Source organism: Dermacentor variabilis, chromosome 6 (genome assembly GCF_050947875.1).
Source record: "Dermacentor variabilis isolate Ectoservices chromosome 6, ASM5094787v1, whole genome shotgun sequence".
In the NCBI taxonomy this organism is placed as follows: domain Eukaryota; kingdom Metazoa; phylum Arthropoda; class Arachnida; order Ixodida; family Ixodidae; genus Dermacentor; species Dermacentor variabilis.
In genome coordinates, this window is record NC_134573.1 from 7,363,954 (window position 1) to 7,382,084 (window position 18,131).

General features: G+C 43.8%; 1 protein-coding gene across 8 annotated transcripts in view; it reads right to left on the bottom strand.

The window, feature by feature from the left end:
* Window positions 1–18,131, bottom strand: part of LOC142584599 (polycomb protein SCMH1-like) — a 378,417-nt gene that overhangs the window by 69,566 nt on the left and 290,720 nt on the right. For 6 of the 8 annotated variants that reach the window (XM_075694723.1, XM_075694729.1, XM_075694726.1 and 3 more), the window contains 2 exons: window positions 4,159–4,338; window positions 1,291–1,521 (listed from right to left, as the gene is read on the bottom strand). In XM_075694723.1, the coding sequence (XP_075550838.1) occupies window positions 1,291–1,521; window positions 4,159–4,338 (411 nt within the window). The remainder of the gene's footprint in view (window positions 1–1,290; window positions 1,522–4,158; window positions 4,339–18,131) is intronic. The other 2 variants (XM_075694725.1, XM_075694724.1) reach the window with 2 other exon arrangements.

Genomic DNA, 18,131 nt, shown 5'->3' on the forward strand with positions numbered 1-18,131 from the left:
ATTTGCTGCAGAGAAAGATGCATGCTCAAAAAGACTTCAAGTTCTTGCGTCAATGTCAGCAACAAAGCGGAAGTTGGATTTGCTCACTCCCGCCAACGGCGTTGCAGCCGCTTCGAACAAGCAGTGAGAATGCCACGTCCTTGTGATGTCGTGGGAAGCCCTCATTGCTTTCCCGCTCCGGAGAGCCGGTGTCGAGGCCGCCGTCGTAGTACGCAACGACGCCGGCAGCACGAGCCCTCAGCAGCAGGTCGCGCTCGTCAGTGCTCAAATCGCTGAAGTTGAGCCCAGCATCGCGAGCCAATCTGTCATTGTCAGGGTCCATTGTGAGGAGCGTCGAAGTTTGCGTCATAGAATAAAGTACCGGCTTATGGTCGCGCGTTTCTCCTTCCGCTAGCCACCATACTCCCGCTTTCGCTCTGCTGTCGGCTCTGTCTTGGCTCTGTTTCTGGCCGCGCGTTTGCGTTTTGCGCAGAAAAGCCGTAGCGCCGTCTGTGGACGCCGTTCTACTCACCGATGGCACAACGTCACTATGAGACCATGATGTCAGTACTCCTCGATCGGAGGGCGGGCGATTTGAACTGCGCTAGAGGTATGCGGACGCTTCAGAACGCATTTTCTCTTAAAATAAGTCTCTCCTTGGTACGAAACACGCGTTTCAAGGTTTCTGGGATGGTATTTCAATAGTCCACGTTCACTTAACAGTAACCTTTAGTGTCCCTTTAACCACTTCAGTTACCACATCCCCTTTTAAGTAATTACAATTCATTACTTTCTTTAGTAAGGTGTAGAAGCTTCGTTCAAGTTAACTGGTGCTAATGCTCAGGAGTTTGAATTGCTGGCCATGTTTGCAAGTTGAAATATATGCGACTGTGACGAGAACGCAATGTCAATTTGAATTACCAAGATTCTACGGTACAAGGTTACGTGCAGTGCAACATTTGAACTCATGTGTCCAGAGGGCCGCATCTGGTAGCCGTGCGTTTCGAGTTTGCAGTGAACTTACATTTCAGCTGCTCCAACTCCGTGGTTATACACCAGCAATGACCACTGGGGTCATTGCTGAATGAAAGCTCTCAAGGGTCACTGCACACAAAATGCTTGCCTTTTTTTAAAAAAGTAGATACAAATTCATTTAGTTTTTACTCGTGTGTGGGCTGCATCCAAACAAATTTGGCCCAAAGGGGGTTAGTAGCTTTGATTCTTGTATGTTTTGCACCATAAGAGAATGCCACGGGTGAAAAAGTGAAGGTCCTTCAAACTTCCTTCACGAGCTGCGCACTTGGTGCTCACCTTCGGTGTCGGTGGAGTTGCTGCGGACACAGGTGATCTTAGCTGGTGCGCCAGCCTGCGGTGAGAGCGAAGCATCTGAAGACAGACGCCGCTTGGAGGCTGCCAAACTGGCCGCAGCAGCAGCAGCCCCAGCAGCAGCATTCGGGGCGGTGCTCACAGGCACTGTGGCTGCCCTGGCCACTTCCACCGAAGACTGCTCCACTGCTGCAAAGGTGCCACATTGGTCATCCACTGCAAGATTTTTATGCCCGCCAAATATCGTCTGATCAGCCAATTTACAACAGTAAAAATCTAGATAATTCCATCTCCATGTATTTGAAAATTTAGCGAAGTAGTAAAATTTGTGCGGCCTGGATCACTTGAAAAGCTCGCACACATCCATCCGGATAACTCAGTTTTTGGTTGTGCCCTTCGAGACCAGCACGCTACAACATCCTTCCGGCTTCACATATGTCGGAAGCAGCGTCAATTATGTGGTGGCCATGACGTGTTTCTGGCTCTTGCCATTGCTTCCATCTACATTGACTGCTTCTAGCACTTTCTACGCATAAATGCATGGCCTTTGAAATAGAACTAGGAGAGAGCTGTCGCTGGGGCAGTGATTCGAACACCACCGATTCAGCAAGCAGTAGATTCTGCGATGTGTGTGCTGGTGTGGTGTGCAAAGCTGTGCAAAGTGCCTGTGTTGTGCACTAGTGTGTGTTAATGTTGCATATGATCACCCTTTCTGCGTTTGACCTTTTACAAAATCGTTATTTTTCAATGCACTGGTTTAATAAAGCATACTTTCATTCATGCATGCCAGCTTTCCCATGCTTGATTTTGCTGCGCACTCCTGCTATAGTAACAACAGGGCTGCATTATGTCAAAATAAATGGATAAAATAGTTAGGCTTGTGCGACTATTTATTTCTCTGCTGTAGGATTTGCAAAAACCTTGACATAAGAACTAGATGTTGACAAACCTAAGAAAAGCTGGTTCTTTTATCTACAAAAAATAAAACAGGTTCACATCTGGAGTCAGTTTATTTTCTAAGTGCCGCTATTAAGGTATTTCATACAAAAATGCAACTCAATATTTCTTACAACTCCAGCTGCACAAAATTTGTTTATAGGCTTTTACTTACTGCTGTTCTTCAGTTTACTTAAGATATTGTGGTGGTTGAGGCCCCAGAAGCATTTTGCAATATTGTGAAGCGAGTCCTTGACTGTGACGCTGGCAGTTTATGCTGTGCCATGCAAATTCAGCTTGATGATTTCAATCTACACGCAAGCTTAACCTGTTTTTATCTGCAAGTGCACAGACGAAAAAATAACAAATATAAAGTAAAATCAGGCTGCGTTTATGCAGATGACCTTTGCAATAATGAAATTGGTAGGGAACACGAAAAAATTTGCTTTTGCGAGAATTTTGTTGTCGTAAAATGAGAGCAAACGGGCATAGCCGATATTCTAATTGACATTGAGAGAAAGAAATGGAGCTGAGCAGGTCATGTAATGCGTAGGTTAGATTGTCAGTGGACCGTTAGGGTTACAGTATGGGTGCCAAGAGAAGGGAAACGCAGCTGAGGACAGCAAAAGACTGGGTGGGATGATGAAATTAAAAAATTCGCAGGTGCAAGTTGGCATCGGTTGGCACAGCACAGGGGTAATTGGAGATAGGAGGGAGAGGCCTTCGTCCTGCAGTGTACTTAAAATAGGTTGACGATGATGATGACTTGCATTTGGGCACATTTTGGAGCCTACTTGCGTTGCACGAGTAGGTAATATGTAGGGTTACGTTCTGGCAAAATTAGTTGATGCGGGATTGTAGTACAGCGACATTTCGTTGTCGAGAGGTACAAAATGCACTGAATCCTATGGGAATTTGCCAAGGATACGAAAATATTTTGTTGTCGCAATAATTTCGCTGTTGCAGAATTTTATTATCGCAGGTTTCGACGGTATTCAAATTTCATCCCAAAGTGTGGTTTCACAGCAGCCCAACTTGTACTGCCGTGAAACCACCTTTAGGGTGAAGCTGTCTGCCATCAGCGTCGCCGAAGAGAAGGGGAATAGAGCCGCTGGCTGTGGACAATTCATACACCTGCGAATGGAGACAGTTTTTACAATGACTCGACCAATGTTTTTTTCTTAAGCGTGCTGTACTTGGGGGTGTAGAACGACGGAAAGCTGAGGATTCATAATGCAAAATATAGCACTTGGGGGTGCAAGTGCTATGCGGAAAAATATGTATATTTGAGCTGAAGCGAATATTGCATAGCATAATATTGTCACGTGGTGGTGACGTTAAGAACACAGTAACAATACTGTGAAAGGCAAAACTAGATTTTTATTGGGCGAACCTGTGCCCACAAAACAAGCTACACTTATAGCACAACGAAAGCGGCGAACACAGTCGGCTATCGTCGAAAATCTGATCTGCGGGTCAAGCGCGTCGGCTTTTATAGAGCAGTCGTCGAATGTTCCAGACTAATCGTTCGGACCCGCGTGCCTTCCACAAAGTTCTACACCATTCGCGTCAGGTGATGAAATCAGATAACATAAGTCTCGGCGACAAGAGACAGCGGATAGAAGCATCGATAACTTTCCAGAACCTTCGGATACATGCAGGCGCGTCCCATGCTGTGCGATTACATTTGTTAGGCGGCGAAACGTGGTTGCCCGATAAAGATAAGTACACGTGTCAATATTTTACCGAATATTCACACAAGAAATAATTCCTATGTTCAAGGTTAAAGTTGTTGATTACTAACGTAGTCTCAGGCTGCCATCAGTGGCTGTCCCCAGAACAGTGGTAAACTGGTAAAACTGCCCCTTTTGGAATCGCCAGTGGCACCCACGCAAGTACCAACCCGGAGACACGCACCTCGTGGCTTGGTGGGGGCTTTGCTGGCGCACTTGGTGCATCCACCCTGCAGTGGCTGGCTGGAGTAGAAGTTCTCGCAGCAAAGCAGTTCCTCAAAGAGGTTCTCCAGGTAGGTCCAAAAGGCCGACACCTTGTCCACGGCTGGTAGGCGGCACGTGTGTGACTGACCATCGAAGGTGGCTGCACACACCAACATCAGTGAGCAGCACATTGAGGCTGGCTCTCTGCTCACACCTTGCAACCACACAGGAGCCAACTCACTGAGCAGGCCATTGTAACCAGAGCTTGCTCACTTAAAAAGAGCCCCCCATCACCACACTGCAAACAGAAAAGCATAATGCTAACATGTTCAACATTGATGTTTGCAAAAATCCTACGGACTGTGCGTGAGCGTAAATTTGCTCGTGTCACATTATTAACAATTATTTAGCTTTTGACGCAGCACACAAGCAGCTGCAGTAGAGACAAATAAAACATTGTTTTCTAGCTTGCAGTACCTTCTTTTTTAATGCAACTAATAACTACGATTCACTTTTTTGCATCAGTCATCAATATGAACAGATAGATGTAATATTCTCAGATTTCTACAACACTTTTGATGTGGTACCTCATGATGAACTAATTTTAAAGCTCAGGTCGGTTGGTATTCTGGAAATTTTTTGTGTGCTGGATTGCACGTTATTTGTCTTACTGAGTACATTGATGTGGAGGGGCATTAATCAGACTGCCTTCCAGTCGCATCTGGAGTGTCTCGAGAACCTTTGCTCTTTCTTCAGTATTACATCGATGACACTGTTAACGTCATCTGCCCGGAGTTGAAATTTTAACATTGTGCATTGCACGATGTTCACTCCACAAATGACTAGGAGGACATAAGTGTCAATATTGGAGCCAATCAATGAAACATTACACAGAGAAATGAATGTTCCTTTCGATGACTACAAGAAGACAGCCCTTTGCATACACCTATAAGCTTGGTTCCCTACCACTTCAATGAACGTTTGTTCATTTTCCGTACCAAGAATGTGTTTCTTGAGGCATAAGCTTAAAGATGCTGGCACTTATGTTAAACTTCTCGGATACCACTCGCTAATCAGACCTAAACTAGAATACGCATGCATCGTTTGGGACCCTTACACTAAAGCAAACATTAACAACTTACAAAAATCCAAAGAAATGCTGTCAGGTTTATATTTAACAAATTTTCTGTATCTGACTCTCCCAGCGAAACATTGCATTGCAATCAAATACAGCCACTTGAAGTATGAAGAAAAAAATTGATGTTACGGTTTTTTCGTGTGCTCATTAATAATGAACTAGCAATTGAACCCTTTACATTCCAGTGGGCATGGCAGCGGCACATCAGACATGTTGACGAATCCGTTTCGCTACGCTGTGCAGGTTCTCGCAGTGGCTCTGGGCATGCAGTCCGTAATGCTGGGCTTTGCGACGACAAGGCTGCCTACAAATGATCTTCAATCCAGCGGCTTAGACGGAACGGCACGTGTGGACCAGTGTGTCATCACGGAAATCAACGTTGCACCCGTGACAGCATCTGCGACTGTGCCAAAGCTGCTCACATCTCATCACGTGAACGTTTGAGACGGTATAAAAGGCTTCGACGCAGCGACTGCAACCAATGGGCATAGCAGCGGCACATCAAACATGTTGACAAACCGTTTCGCTACACTGTGCAGGTTGGTGTTCACTTGCCTACACAAGGCTACCGTAGTGATGACTGCTTTTTGGTGTTGCCGCCGTGCCTACCCAATATTGGAGATTCCTTTTGATGTATTTTGTCATTTAAACAGAATCTTATGCTATGTGGTGACGTTGAGGCCAACGCAGGCCCAACTGAGCGTGAAATGTTGATGGAACTTCTTCAGGGGCAGAGTAGCATGACTGCATCTATCAATGATGTTCTGGCAAAACAGGAGAAAATGGAAGCTGACATTGCAAGCGTGTCCGAGAGGATCAGTGGTTTAGAAGCACAGATGAATGTAATAGCTGAGTTAAAGGCAGAAATGAAGGAATTGAAATCTACGGTAGTAAAACTTGAAAGTAACATGTCATTCTTGACGTTCAAGGTCGACGAACTAGAGAACAGAAGTCGAAGGAACAATTTAGTTATATTTGGCATACAAGAAGAAACCACTGAAAGCCCTGATGAACTTACAAATACAATAAGAAACGACATTTTTTTGGCGAAGCTCAGCCTCACTGTTGAAAGGTGTCACAGAATTGGCAAAAAGAAGGGAAAGACTCGTCCAGTTATAATCAAACTGCTCGACCACCGAGATAAAGTGTCGATACTGAAGGCTTGTCCGAAGCTAAAAGGAAGTGAGTATTCAATATCAGAGGATTTTTCGAAGAACATGCGTGAAACAAGAAAGAAACTTTGGCTGAGCTCAGCACAAGAATGAGCAGAAGGCACGAAAGTTAAGCTGGTCTTTGACAAGCTAATCGTAAATGGCACACTGTATGGGTGGAATGAGGAGAAGGGAGGGTGTTTCAATATAGCAAAAAATAAGACGTGACCTATAATAGTAGATAGGCGGAACATCACCATCCTTAATGTTAACTGCCGCAGCATCGTGAATAAAATCGAGTCCCTCGAAGTGTTGTTCTGCCACGATCCTGATTTAGTTGTGCTCACAGAAACGTGGCTGAACGAAGACGTTTTTGACAGTGAGTTCGTTCTAAGAAACTACAACGTTTTTCGAAAACATCGTGATCGAAGAAGAGGAGGTGTAGCAGTTTTTTTCGAATCTTCATTACATGTTATAGCAATGCCTGACGTAACAGGCGTGGAAAGCCTATTTTGCAAACTTTACATAAACAAAGCCTGCTACCTTTTAGGAGCAATTTACAGGCCTCCAAATTCATCTGACACAATATTTGAACAGCTTAACGAGTATATGCATCGCCACATAAAGCCTGAAGACAAACTGATTCTGACAGGTGATTTTAACCTTCCCAATCTGCTGTGGAACACCTTTTCGATAACCAGTGCCAAAAGTGTCGAGAATGAAATGTTAAACGTGTTCAATTTCGACCTCTTGCAAGTTGTAAATGAGGCAACCAGAATTAAAAACGGCTCTGAGTCAATCCTTGATCTGTTCCGTTTAAGTGGGAATATTAAAGACAAAGTGATCTACAGCGTCACCTCCGGCATTTCAGATCACAAAGCAGTAGTCTTGACATTAGAGGGCGTCGCATTGGAACAGCGAGGCAATGTCAAGTTGTTTCCTAATTTTTCCCAAGCAGAAGGCAAGTCTATTCTTGATGCTCTCAGTTTTAATTATGACTCTTTCAGAAACAACACTTGTTCGGTGAATGATTTGTGGCTTTTTTTCAAGGGGGTAATTCACGAATGCATTCAGCGTTTCGTGTCAAGGATAGCTAAAAAACATAACTTTCGAAATCCATGGATAAGTCAAGTAACGCTGCAGTTGCAGCGAAAATTGAAACGCCTAAACAGAGCGAGAACGACAAACAGGTCTGACTTGAAACTAATCGTCGAACAGATATTGGAAGAGGTGAAGAACAAGATTGCGCATGATAAGAAAAACTATTTGGATATAACACTGCCATCCATTATCAAAACGTCAACCGAAAAATTTTGGAGATTGGCGAGTCCGAAGTCTCGCTCTAACGACGGAAGTGTAGTTTATAATGGTTGCATGGAGGATGATGCAGGGGCTTCGACGGCATTCAATAAAAATTTCAAAGACATATTTACGCAAGATGACGGCAGTCTTCCGCCTTTTGAAGTGTCCGTACCTCTTTTTCCTGATGTCGTAATAAGTGAACATGGCATTTTGATTAATTGATTTGTAGAGTTTATTGGCGCAAGGGCCAGATGTGGCCAAAGAGCGCCAAGTCGATGATCTGTGCTTGTCAATAATATGTGAGTGTTGATTGTGGGGAGTATATGATACACGGCTGCATAGTGGCCTAAAAATATTCGCTAAAAAGTGCAAAATATACATATGGTGCAATGTGGCTGTAAGAGGGCCTAAAATTTATTCGCTCTGAAGTGCGTAAAATACAAGTATAAAAAATGACAGTGATTGATCGTGTCTGCGATGAAAATAGATGTTTCACGAGATATGGATGATCAGTAAAATATGTAATGGCTGTAGCACTAGTGCCTCAGCAAGGCCTTGAAAGCAAGGGCTGGGAGGCACGTGCTCTAGAAAATGGTTTCATTGCAGCTACAACCTCCAGGTGGAGGCCGTGCTACAATTAGCGTTGCCAAATTACATTTAAGGTGTCAGTTTCAGTTAAAAAGTTTAATACTGTTCGAAAAGTAACAAGGGGTTCATTGCTCAGAAAGAATGCTGGGTGTAAAGGTATGTGTTGGAGATAAGCGGAGGGGAAGTACTTTTTTCTTTCTGCCTTTATTTCAGTGCATTGGATAAGAACATGAATAACTGTAAGCCTTTTGCCACATTTGGTACATGTCGGAGGTTCGCTTCCCGTCAAAAGGTAGGAGTGAGTGGCGTACGTATGTCCTATTCTTAATCTACACAGAAGCACTTCCTTATGTCTTGCTGTTCTTTCAGTTATCCAGTTCCCTAATTTTGGTTTGATAATGTGTACCTTATTCAATACTGCATTATCCCATTGGTCCTGCCAGTACTTCCTCAGTTTGTGGCGTAAGAAGGGCTTAAGTTCTTTTGCTGGTATAGGTTTATTCATATCCGTTTCATTAAAGGCGACTGAAGTTGCATTTTCGTCAGCAGCTACATTACCTTTTATGAGGTACCCAACATAGGACGATGTTTTGGTTGTACCTTAAGGCTAGGCATAGTTGTGTGTATAGTTCATTAAAAACAGGGTTCTTATGTTTTCGAAAACTCATTAAGGCCCTTATTACGCTTAACAAATCTGTGAAAATGATGACGTTACTGAGCTTTCTTTGTCTGATATGTTTTACAGCTGAGAGTATCACGTATGCTTCAGCTGTGAAAATACTTGTGTTGGGATTTAGAGCACCGGAGGTGCAAAAGAATGGCCCAAGAGCTGCATACGCGGCACCAGCAGATGATTTGGAAGCATCTGTATAAAACTCGGCACAGCAGTACTTCGCTTGGAGTTCGAGGAAGTGTGATCGTATCTGTGCCTCAGGTGCATGTTTCGTTATTGCGACAGAAGAGATATCGCACTCCATGGTCTGCCATTGCCAAGGCGGCGGAAGGCGAGTGGGAGATATTAGAATACTTTCTGGGAAGTGTATGTCTGTTTCTTCTGCCATTGCTTCCAAGCGCAGGCTCAAAGGAGTTCTAATAAGTGGGCAGTTACGGTAAAGTCTGGCAGCGGAGAGGTCGCTAACGATGGAATGGCATGGATGTTCGGTGTCTGATTTTACCTTAGTGTAGTATGATAAACTTAGGAATGTTCTGCGTAGATGTAAGGACCATTCGTTGGACTCAACATAGAGACTTTCAACAGGGCTCGTTCTAAAGGCGCCTGTTGCCGGTCATATACCGAGGTTGTGGATTGGGTTGAGAATCTTTAGCGCAGTCTCTGTTGTAGAGTGGTACACCACGGCTCCGTAGTCGACGCGTGATTGTATGAGACTCTTATACAGGCTAAGCAGACACTTCCTGTCACTGCCCCAAGTTGTTCGAGAGAGCAGCTTGAGGAGGTTCATGGTCTTCAGGCATTTTTCTTTAAGATATTTGAAGTGGGGAATGAAGTTAAGCTTTGTGTCCAGGATAACACCTGAGAATATGTGTTCAGGGCTAACAGTTAGCCTTTCTCCATTAAGGTTAATGTCTGGTTGTGGTAGTACACCTCTCCTGTTTGAAAATAAGACACATGTGCTTTTTTGGGGGTTCAACTTAAAACCATTCTCGTCCGCCCACCTTGAGAATCTATTCAAGCCAAGTTGTAGCTGCCTCTTGCAAATGCTAACATTGCATGACCTGAACCCTATCTGTACATCGTCCACATAGACGGAGTAGAAGAGTGTGCGAGGTAATACGGTGTGGAGGGAGTTCATTTTAACAATAAATAATGTACAGCTCAATACTCCGCCCTGCGGTACACTTGTCTCCTGTATAAATATTCGAGACTGTACGTTACCAACCTCTAACACAAAATGTCCTGTCAGAGAGATAACTTTAAATTATTCTCAGCAGGTTTCCGCGAATGCCCATTGCAGAAAGATCCCGAAGGATCCCGAAGCGCCACGTAGTATCATACGCCTTCTCCATGTCAAGAAACACTGATAACACAAGCTGTTTGTGGACAAACGCATCCCTGATGTACATTTCCATGCGTACAAGCTGATCTGTCGTCGACCTGCCTTCTCTGAAGCCACATTGATATGGATCTAATTTCCTGTTTATTTCTAGATAATGTACCAGGCGACTGTTTACCATCTTCTCAAAAACTTTGCATAAGCAGCTCGTAAATGCTATAGGCCTATAACTATTTGCCAAAGAAGGGTCCTTACCCGGTTCCAATATAGGAATTATGATGGCCTCTTTCCAAGCAGAGGGAATGTGACCGGATGACCATACAGAATTGTAAAGACAAAGAAGGGTTTTTTGTGTTTCAGGCGGCAGGTGTTTTAGCATTTCATATAGGATGCGGTCAGAACCGGGGGCAGATTTGTTGCAGCTGTTTAGGGCTGCCTGAAGCTCTGCCATGCAAAAAAAGGGTCTATTGTATGCCTCGCATTTTGTGCTTTTCCGGTCTAGTGGTTTTCCTTCTATTTGCCTTTTGTACCTTTGGAATGTTTCAGAGTAGTGCGACGAGCTGGATATCTGTTCGAAATGTGCGCCAAGAAAGTTCGCCTGATCTTCCATGCTGTCGCATTGAGTATTCACCAAAGGCAGCGAGTAAGGCTGTCGACCCTTTATTCTATTCACTCTATTCCAAACCTTTGTTTCATCAGTGTATGAGTTAATGCCCAATATATACTTTCTCCAACTCTCTCTTCTAGCTTGTCGCCGCATTCTCCTACCCTGGCATTTGACGTGTTTGAAATTGACTAGATTTTCTGCTGTCGGAGAATCCCTAAGTAAACCCCATGCCTTGTTCTGCTTCTTACGCGCTTATTCGACACTCATCGTTCCACCACGGAAGACGGCGTTTTGTGGACAATCCACTTGTTACAGGGATACATTTGGAGGAGGTGTCAAGGAGAAAAACCGTAAAATATTGAACCGCAGCATCTATGCTTAAAGCACACATGTCGTCCCAGGATAAAGAAGCATGATTTTTGAACTTTTCCCAGTCAGCTGAGTCAGTTCTCCAGCGAGGTCATTGTGGAAGGCATTCATTACACATTGGTGTGCTTAGAACTACAGGGAAATGGTCACTCCCGTATGGGTTTTTAATAACTTTCCATTTAAAGTAAGGTAGAAGAGTAGGAGATGCAATGCTAAGATCTATTGAGGAGTATGTTTTGTTTGCCATATTGTAATACGTGGGCTCCTTCCCATTCAAAAGACATGCACCCGAAGAAAAAAGGAACTGTTCAATCAGGCAACCTCTCGTGTCGCAGCGCGAGTCGCCCCATAGGTTGCTGTGTGCATTTAAATCTCCAAGCACAAGATATGGTTCGGGTAACTGATCTATTAATGTTTGGAATTCTTGTTTGTGAAGCTGAAAATGCGGCGGTATGTATAAAGAGCAGATGGTTATCAGTTTATTTAAAAGTACAGCATGAACGGCCACTGCCTCAAAGGGTGTTTGTAGTCGTAAGTGTTGACAGGCTATAGATTTGTCAGCTATGATGGCGCCGCCGCCAGATGATGCGAGGGCACCGTCGCGATCTTTCCGAAAAATAACATAGTGACGAAGGAAGTGTTTATGTTTAGATTTCAAATGAGTCTCTTGGACACACAGCACTTTTGGAGTTAGTTCTTTGAGGATTTCTTGGACATCATCGAGGTTGCAAAGCAGGCCTCTGATATTCAGCTGAATAATTAGTGTATCCATATTAAAATAAATGTTGTGCTATGTGTCAAAGAGAATGAACTTGGTTTAGCTTACAGTGCCCTTTTGGGGCCCTGTAATTGGAGTTTTGTGTCTTCTGGAGCGGTCAACAAAATCACGCCGCTCCTTAGGCGTCAACTGCACCTTCTGACTGGGTGTTGTGTCCATGGCCTCTTGAGAGGCATTGGACATGCGCTCTTGCGAGCGGTGTGTTTTCCATGAAAGCCTTGTCTCGGAAGACAAGGCCTTGGAGCGCACCGCCCTGGTGGTTGATGGGCTTTTCTTGGTCTCTGAGCTGGGCTGACTGGTGCCAGCACTAGCAGAGGTTTCCACTGTGGTCAAGTTCGGGAGAGGTAGGGTAGCGCCCCCCGCCCCCACCATGGGGGCGGGGGGCGTTGCCGCACGCTCGCTACGCGTGGGGCTGGCGTTCGCCAAGTGCCATTGCGGTACTGCCCCCCGACGTACCACTTCGGCGAAAGATGCGTTCTGTGCAAATGTTGGCGAGATGCGTTGCCTTGCTTCTCTGAAAGTTATCTTTTCCTTTACTTTTAGTGTAATTATTTCTTTTTCTTTCTTACAGACTGCGCATGATTGAGAATATGCAGGGTGGCCAGCATTACAATTGCTACAACGCGGCTCAGCCTTACAGTCATATGCACAGTGATAATTGATGCCACATTTCGCACATGTTAGCCGCCCTCGGCAGCTCTAGGAAGCGTGACCAAACCTCTGACATTTATAAAACAACGTAGTGGGTTTGGGATGTACGGTCGAACTCTGATTTTGGTACATGCAGTTTCTAATGTCTCTGGTAACGTGCTAGAGCCAAAGGTAACTATCAGGTGCTTAGTTGGCAGTTCCTTGTTGTCACGTCTGATCTTTATTCTTTGTACACTTATTACGTTTTCATCCTTCCATCCTTCCAGGAGTTCTTCGGTCAAGTCCATCAAGTCAATGTCAGAGATTACACCTTTGGCCGTATTCATGGTTCGGTGTGCTGTTACACTGACAGGGATGTCTCCAAGTTGTACAAGGTTCGTTAGCTTGTCATGATGTGCTTTGTATTTCAGTTCGAGTAATAGGTCCCCACTGGCCAGCTTGGTGATTTTATAGCCGCCTCCAATGGTCTCTGTGAGATACTTTGCCATGACAAATGGTGAAATCGTTCTTGCTTTCTTGTCAGGTTTATCACTGTGGACAACATGAAATTTTGGGAAAGTCTGAGTGTCTTTTAGAAAAAACTGAAATGTAGCATCGGTGAGCCCCCTTTCAGAGGGACGATCGGTTGAGAAAGGGTTGGACGTTCCCATGAAACATGTTCAGTATTCAGCGACGATGCCAGTCACCCACCACCGAGCCCAACAAGGGGTCAAGGCAGGGTATGTGGTGAAACAAGCCCTACCATGCCAAACTGTACGTTGTCGCTATAACCACATATGTTATAACCAAGGTAGGTCACAGCACACCAGGTTAACCCTCGCCGCCAGGAATGTTGGAAGTTATCAGAAGAAAAAAGAAGACAGGAAAGACTAAAAGTGAGAGAGGAAGACGAAGGTGTGCGAAAAGAGAGACAGGAAAAGGCGACTGCCAATTTCCTCCAGGTGGGTCAGTCTGGAGGTGCCGTCTATGTGAAGCAGAGGCCAAAGAGGTGTGTTCCCTCCGCTGGGGGGCCTTAAAGGTCCAAACACCCAGCATCAGCTCAACCTCCAGGATCCCCCTTTCCCCAGACACAGCTAAGACGCGCACGGCTACACGCAGGAGGGTCCAACCCTCGTGTGCTCGGGTGAACATGGCATTTTAAATCTGCTGTTGAACCTTGAGGTAAAAAAATCTCCTGGACCAGACAATATCCCGAATGCTTTCTTGAAACGTTATGCTGAGTGGTGTGCAAAATACTTATATATTCTGTACATTAGGTGTTTAAACGAAGCTGCAGTACCTGATGATTGGCGGGATGCCAGAATTGTGCCTTTGCACAAATCTAGTGACAAAACACTTATTCAGAATTATCGTCTAATTTCACTAACCTCAACAGCTTGTAAAATGTTAGGGCATATTATTCACAAACACATAACAGCTTTTATTGAAGAACATAAGCTATTTACCTGTATGCAGCACGGCTTTAGGCGAGGATTTTCAACTAATACCCAACTTGCAGAAATCATTCATGACTTCGCAGCAGCCATAAACGAGGGTAAACAAACAGACGTAATTTTCATGGATTTCCGTAAGGCGTTTGATAAAGTCTCGCATAACAAATTGCTGCATAAACTAAGCTACATTCTGCAAAATAATAAACTACTCGCCTGGATAAAGAGTTATTTGACTAACCGACGTCAGTTTGTAACACTAAATTCAGCCAGTTCAGATAAGGTGCCTGTTGATTCTGGTGTCTCCCAAGAATCAGTTCTTGGTCCGCTTCTGTTTTTACTTTACATAAATACATTGTGGATCAGATTTCTGTGGGTATTAGGTTGTACGCTGATGACTGTGTTCTGTACGAAAAAATTTCCTCTGTTGACGATCAAATTAGACTGAATGATGCCTTTAAAAGCATAGTAACATGGTGTAATGATTGGCAAATGGAAATTAACTTCGATAAAACTGTCTTTATGAGGATATCGTTAAAAAATAGGCCTTTATTGTACAACTACAACGCCGAAAACATCATGCTTTCTGAGATAACCGCATATAAATACCTTGGCCTCTAGATTACTAACACTCTCTCGTAGAACAAACATGTTGACATTGCCACGGCAAACTGCCTTCAAAAACTATTTTTCCTAAGACGCTCTCTAAAATTCGCTACACCTCCTGTGCGTTTTCTTTCTTACAATGCCATCATTTGACCAATGTTGGAATACGTGATTGTCATATGGGATCCCTTTACTAAAAGAAACATTACTTAACTAGAAAAAGTTCAAAAAAGGGCAGTACGATTCATATATAATTCGTATGGCCGCACTTCAGTTACGGAGCTTCTCAAGAGAAGTGGATTGCCATCTGTGACACAAAGGAACCGAACATGCCGCTTAAAATTTTTATTTCAGCTCATAAAAGGACACTACAATATTGATACATCACGCTTTATCACTTTCTCTACTGGTTCTGCTACACGTCATCAACACTCACAGACAATAACACCGTTAACTACTACAAAGAATTGCTTCAAATTTTCCTTTTTCCCCAGAACTATTGTTGAATGGAATAATCTTACTGATGACGTTGTAACTCAATGCTCACTGCCATTATATGAGTCGCACCTATGTTTATTTAACGAGTGATTTACTGTGTGTTGTTCAGTAACTGCTTGCATTTGCACATCGCGAGTGACCTATGTTATGTATCGCTGTATTTTGTACTTAGATTTTTTCAATTTCACTTTGTATGCACCCTGCTAAGGTCCTGGAAACAGGACCGCAGTATCAATAAATAAATAAATAAAAATTCCTGTCACCCTTAACGACCAGACATACCCGAACCCACTGTGACAATGCACTAACATTTTATTATGCACGAACAGACACCATTCGTTTTCTCTTTTCCCACGTACAATGCTTGAATGGAATTCCTTACCACTAATATTTTCCTCATTTACCATTCATTGTTAATTTGTTTACTTTGTATTATCTGTTTGATTACGATGCCTACCCTGCTTGGACTGAGTCCACAGTATGTATTAAATAAAAAATAAAATGAACATCCTAATCATCGATATCGCCTGCTTCAGGAACTATGCCGAATAAACAAATGACCTTTAAAACTTTTTGTATTAAAAAAATTTACTTATTATAAAGCATCCCGCAAGTATGTAAAATCTTAGGATGCAAGTGAATTTGAAAACATTAGGAAAAATTCAGCAAAGCCCTGGTAACTCGAAACTTTAAAAAGTGCAGCAAATTGCAGAAACATGAAAAAAACAAGACCACTGGCTGCGCATAGATAACAGGAAGCCTTTTCTAAATGGAGCCGGTAGTATTGTCAATCACCTTCACAAGACTCTACACCGAACACACTGGCATTCAGTCAGACGACCGATCCTCATGCAAGACTCGAAGCCTACCATCCGATGAGTTGATAACTGGCTCCAGCCATACAAGTTGACGCCACAAATTTCTTCCACAGAGGAAATGCTGGACCATTTCACTTAAAGCAACTGTGGAAGAGCACCACTGTCCCACCTCTAGCAGATTGTATGACACGATCCCTCAATGTGGTGCAAGCATGAAGCGAGCATCCATATCAAGCAGCGATCTCGCTGAAAATGTGCTTGCCTCATTGGGACGTGCCCACTCAAAAGTGTTGTTCGTCTTGCCCACTCAAAAGTGTTGTTCGTCTTGCCGAAAGTGATGCTGAATAAGCTGTCACCACATTGATGCACCACCGAGGGCAGTGTCAACTCTCGACAAAGTTACGAGTGAGTGCATGCAATGGGCAGACAGTGGGGATATGTGGGGTTCGGCTGGCGAGCTTATTCACACTTGGCTGCTGCAGAGGTGGGAAGCAAGGCATACACTGAGCTTGTATGGTACACCTTGAAACGGTACAAGGAAATGGCACCGTGCCCTTGTGTTGTCTTTTGTGGCCTCATTGTTTAGCGTTCCCCCAAATAAGTTTCAAAGTGTAGGGGGAAAGTGGTCAAAGTGGCAGCCTTAGTGCAGTGCTGTGCCCGTGGGTTGCCTGCACTTGGGTAGCGAGCGGGTACCTGCTACGCGCCTGTAATTTCTCGCTTTCACGTGCTACACAAGTGGACCAGCTGGCTACAACAATGACTGAGAAAGAACCTGAAATAAAGGTTTTTCCATTCTTGCATATGACAGCAATTAGTGTCATCCTTGAATGTGAATTACCTTATAAAATTTGTGCATAGGTTGCACCTTGGATATTCACACCCAAGTTAAGTGTGCCCTTACGTGAGCTTATATAGTGTATTTGCTCATATTGCGGTGCTCTGTTTAGAACGTCGTCTTTCTTTCAACTGTGGGCAATGAGGGATGCTTTCAGTGGGCATCCAAGCATTTCTTGAATTGAACCACAACACCAGAATGCAATAGCCTTTGTGGCTAGAAAGTTCTAACATAATCAACTTCCATTAACGTCGATAAAATTATTGGTTAGGTTGAACCAAGAAGAAAAAGAACGCCAAAACACGTTGCTGCTCTAACATGCCCCCAAATCGAATGTGAAGCTACTTACTATGTGTCCAAAGTAAAAAAAAAAAAAAAAAAAAAAAAAAAAAAACCCGCAGGAATGACATTAACAGTTTCTAAACTAACCAGAAATCACGTGTGCACCCAGTCCTTTAGCATGAAAAATGCCGCATGCCTACGACTCTGGCAAAAGGAAACAAATGAAACCAGCAAACTTTACCTTTACAGAATATAATATACAATTAAACATCAATATGACAAAGTGGGTAAAATTGAAGACTTGCTTCATTATATCGAAATTTTGTTGTATTGAAATTCAACCTTTTATGCATTTAAGTACAGTCGCCGATGGATCTTCTACACAGAAAGGGGCCACAGAATTTTTTAATTATTGGGCAATTAAAGAAACCAAATTCAAACGAAAAACAATTCATTTTGATGAATTTGGGAGTCGGTGACGAATGATGCGCTTTCATACCATGTCTACGATATATTCGAATTGGCAGTACAAATAAAGCGAAGCCAGCCATGCTTTCGTGTGCACTTCGCCATCGCAGCAAATAGTGTTGCCCACACTGGGACTCGTGAAAAGCGCCACCGGCAGGCAGCAAATGCTTTGTCTGCCTTTCGCTCCAATGAGTCACTGAAACGCAAAGATTGCACAACCTCCAATACTAAAAGTGCGGGAAGACAGCTTACATGACGCCACACCGTCTTGGCATGCTCTCTTTGCACACCTGGCAGATTACTTCAAAATTAAGGTGCACGGCTGCGTATGCACTCGGTTGTGCTTAAGCGCTAAATATAGTCCAACATAGCGTGCGCTACGTCACCTTGGCAAGAACAACAGTGTCTATAGTTCTATAG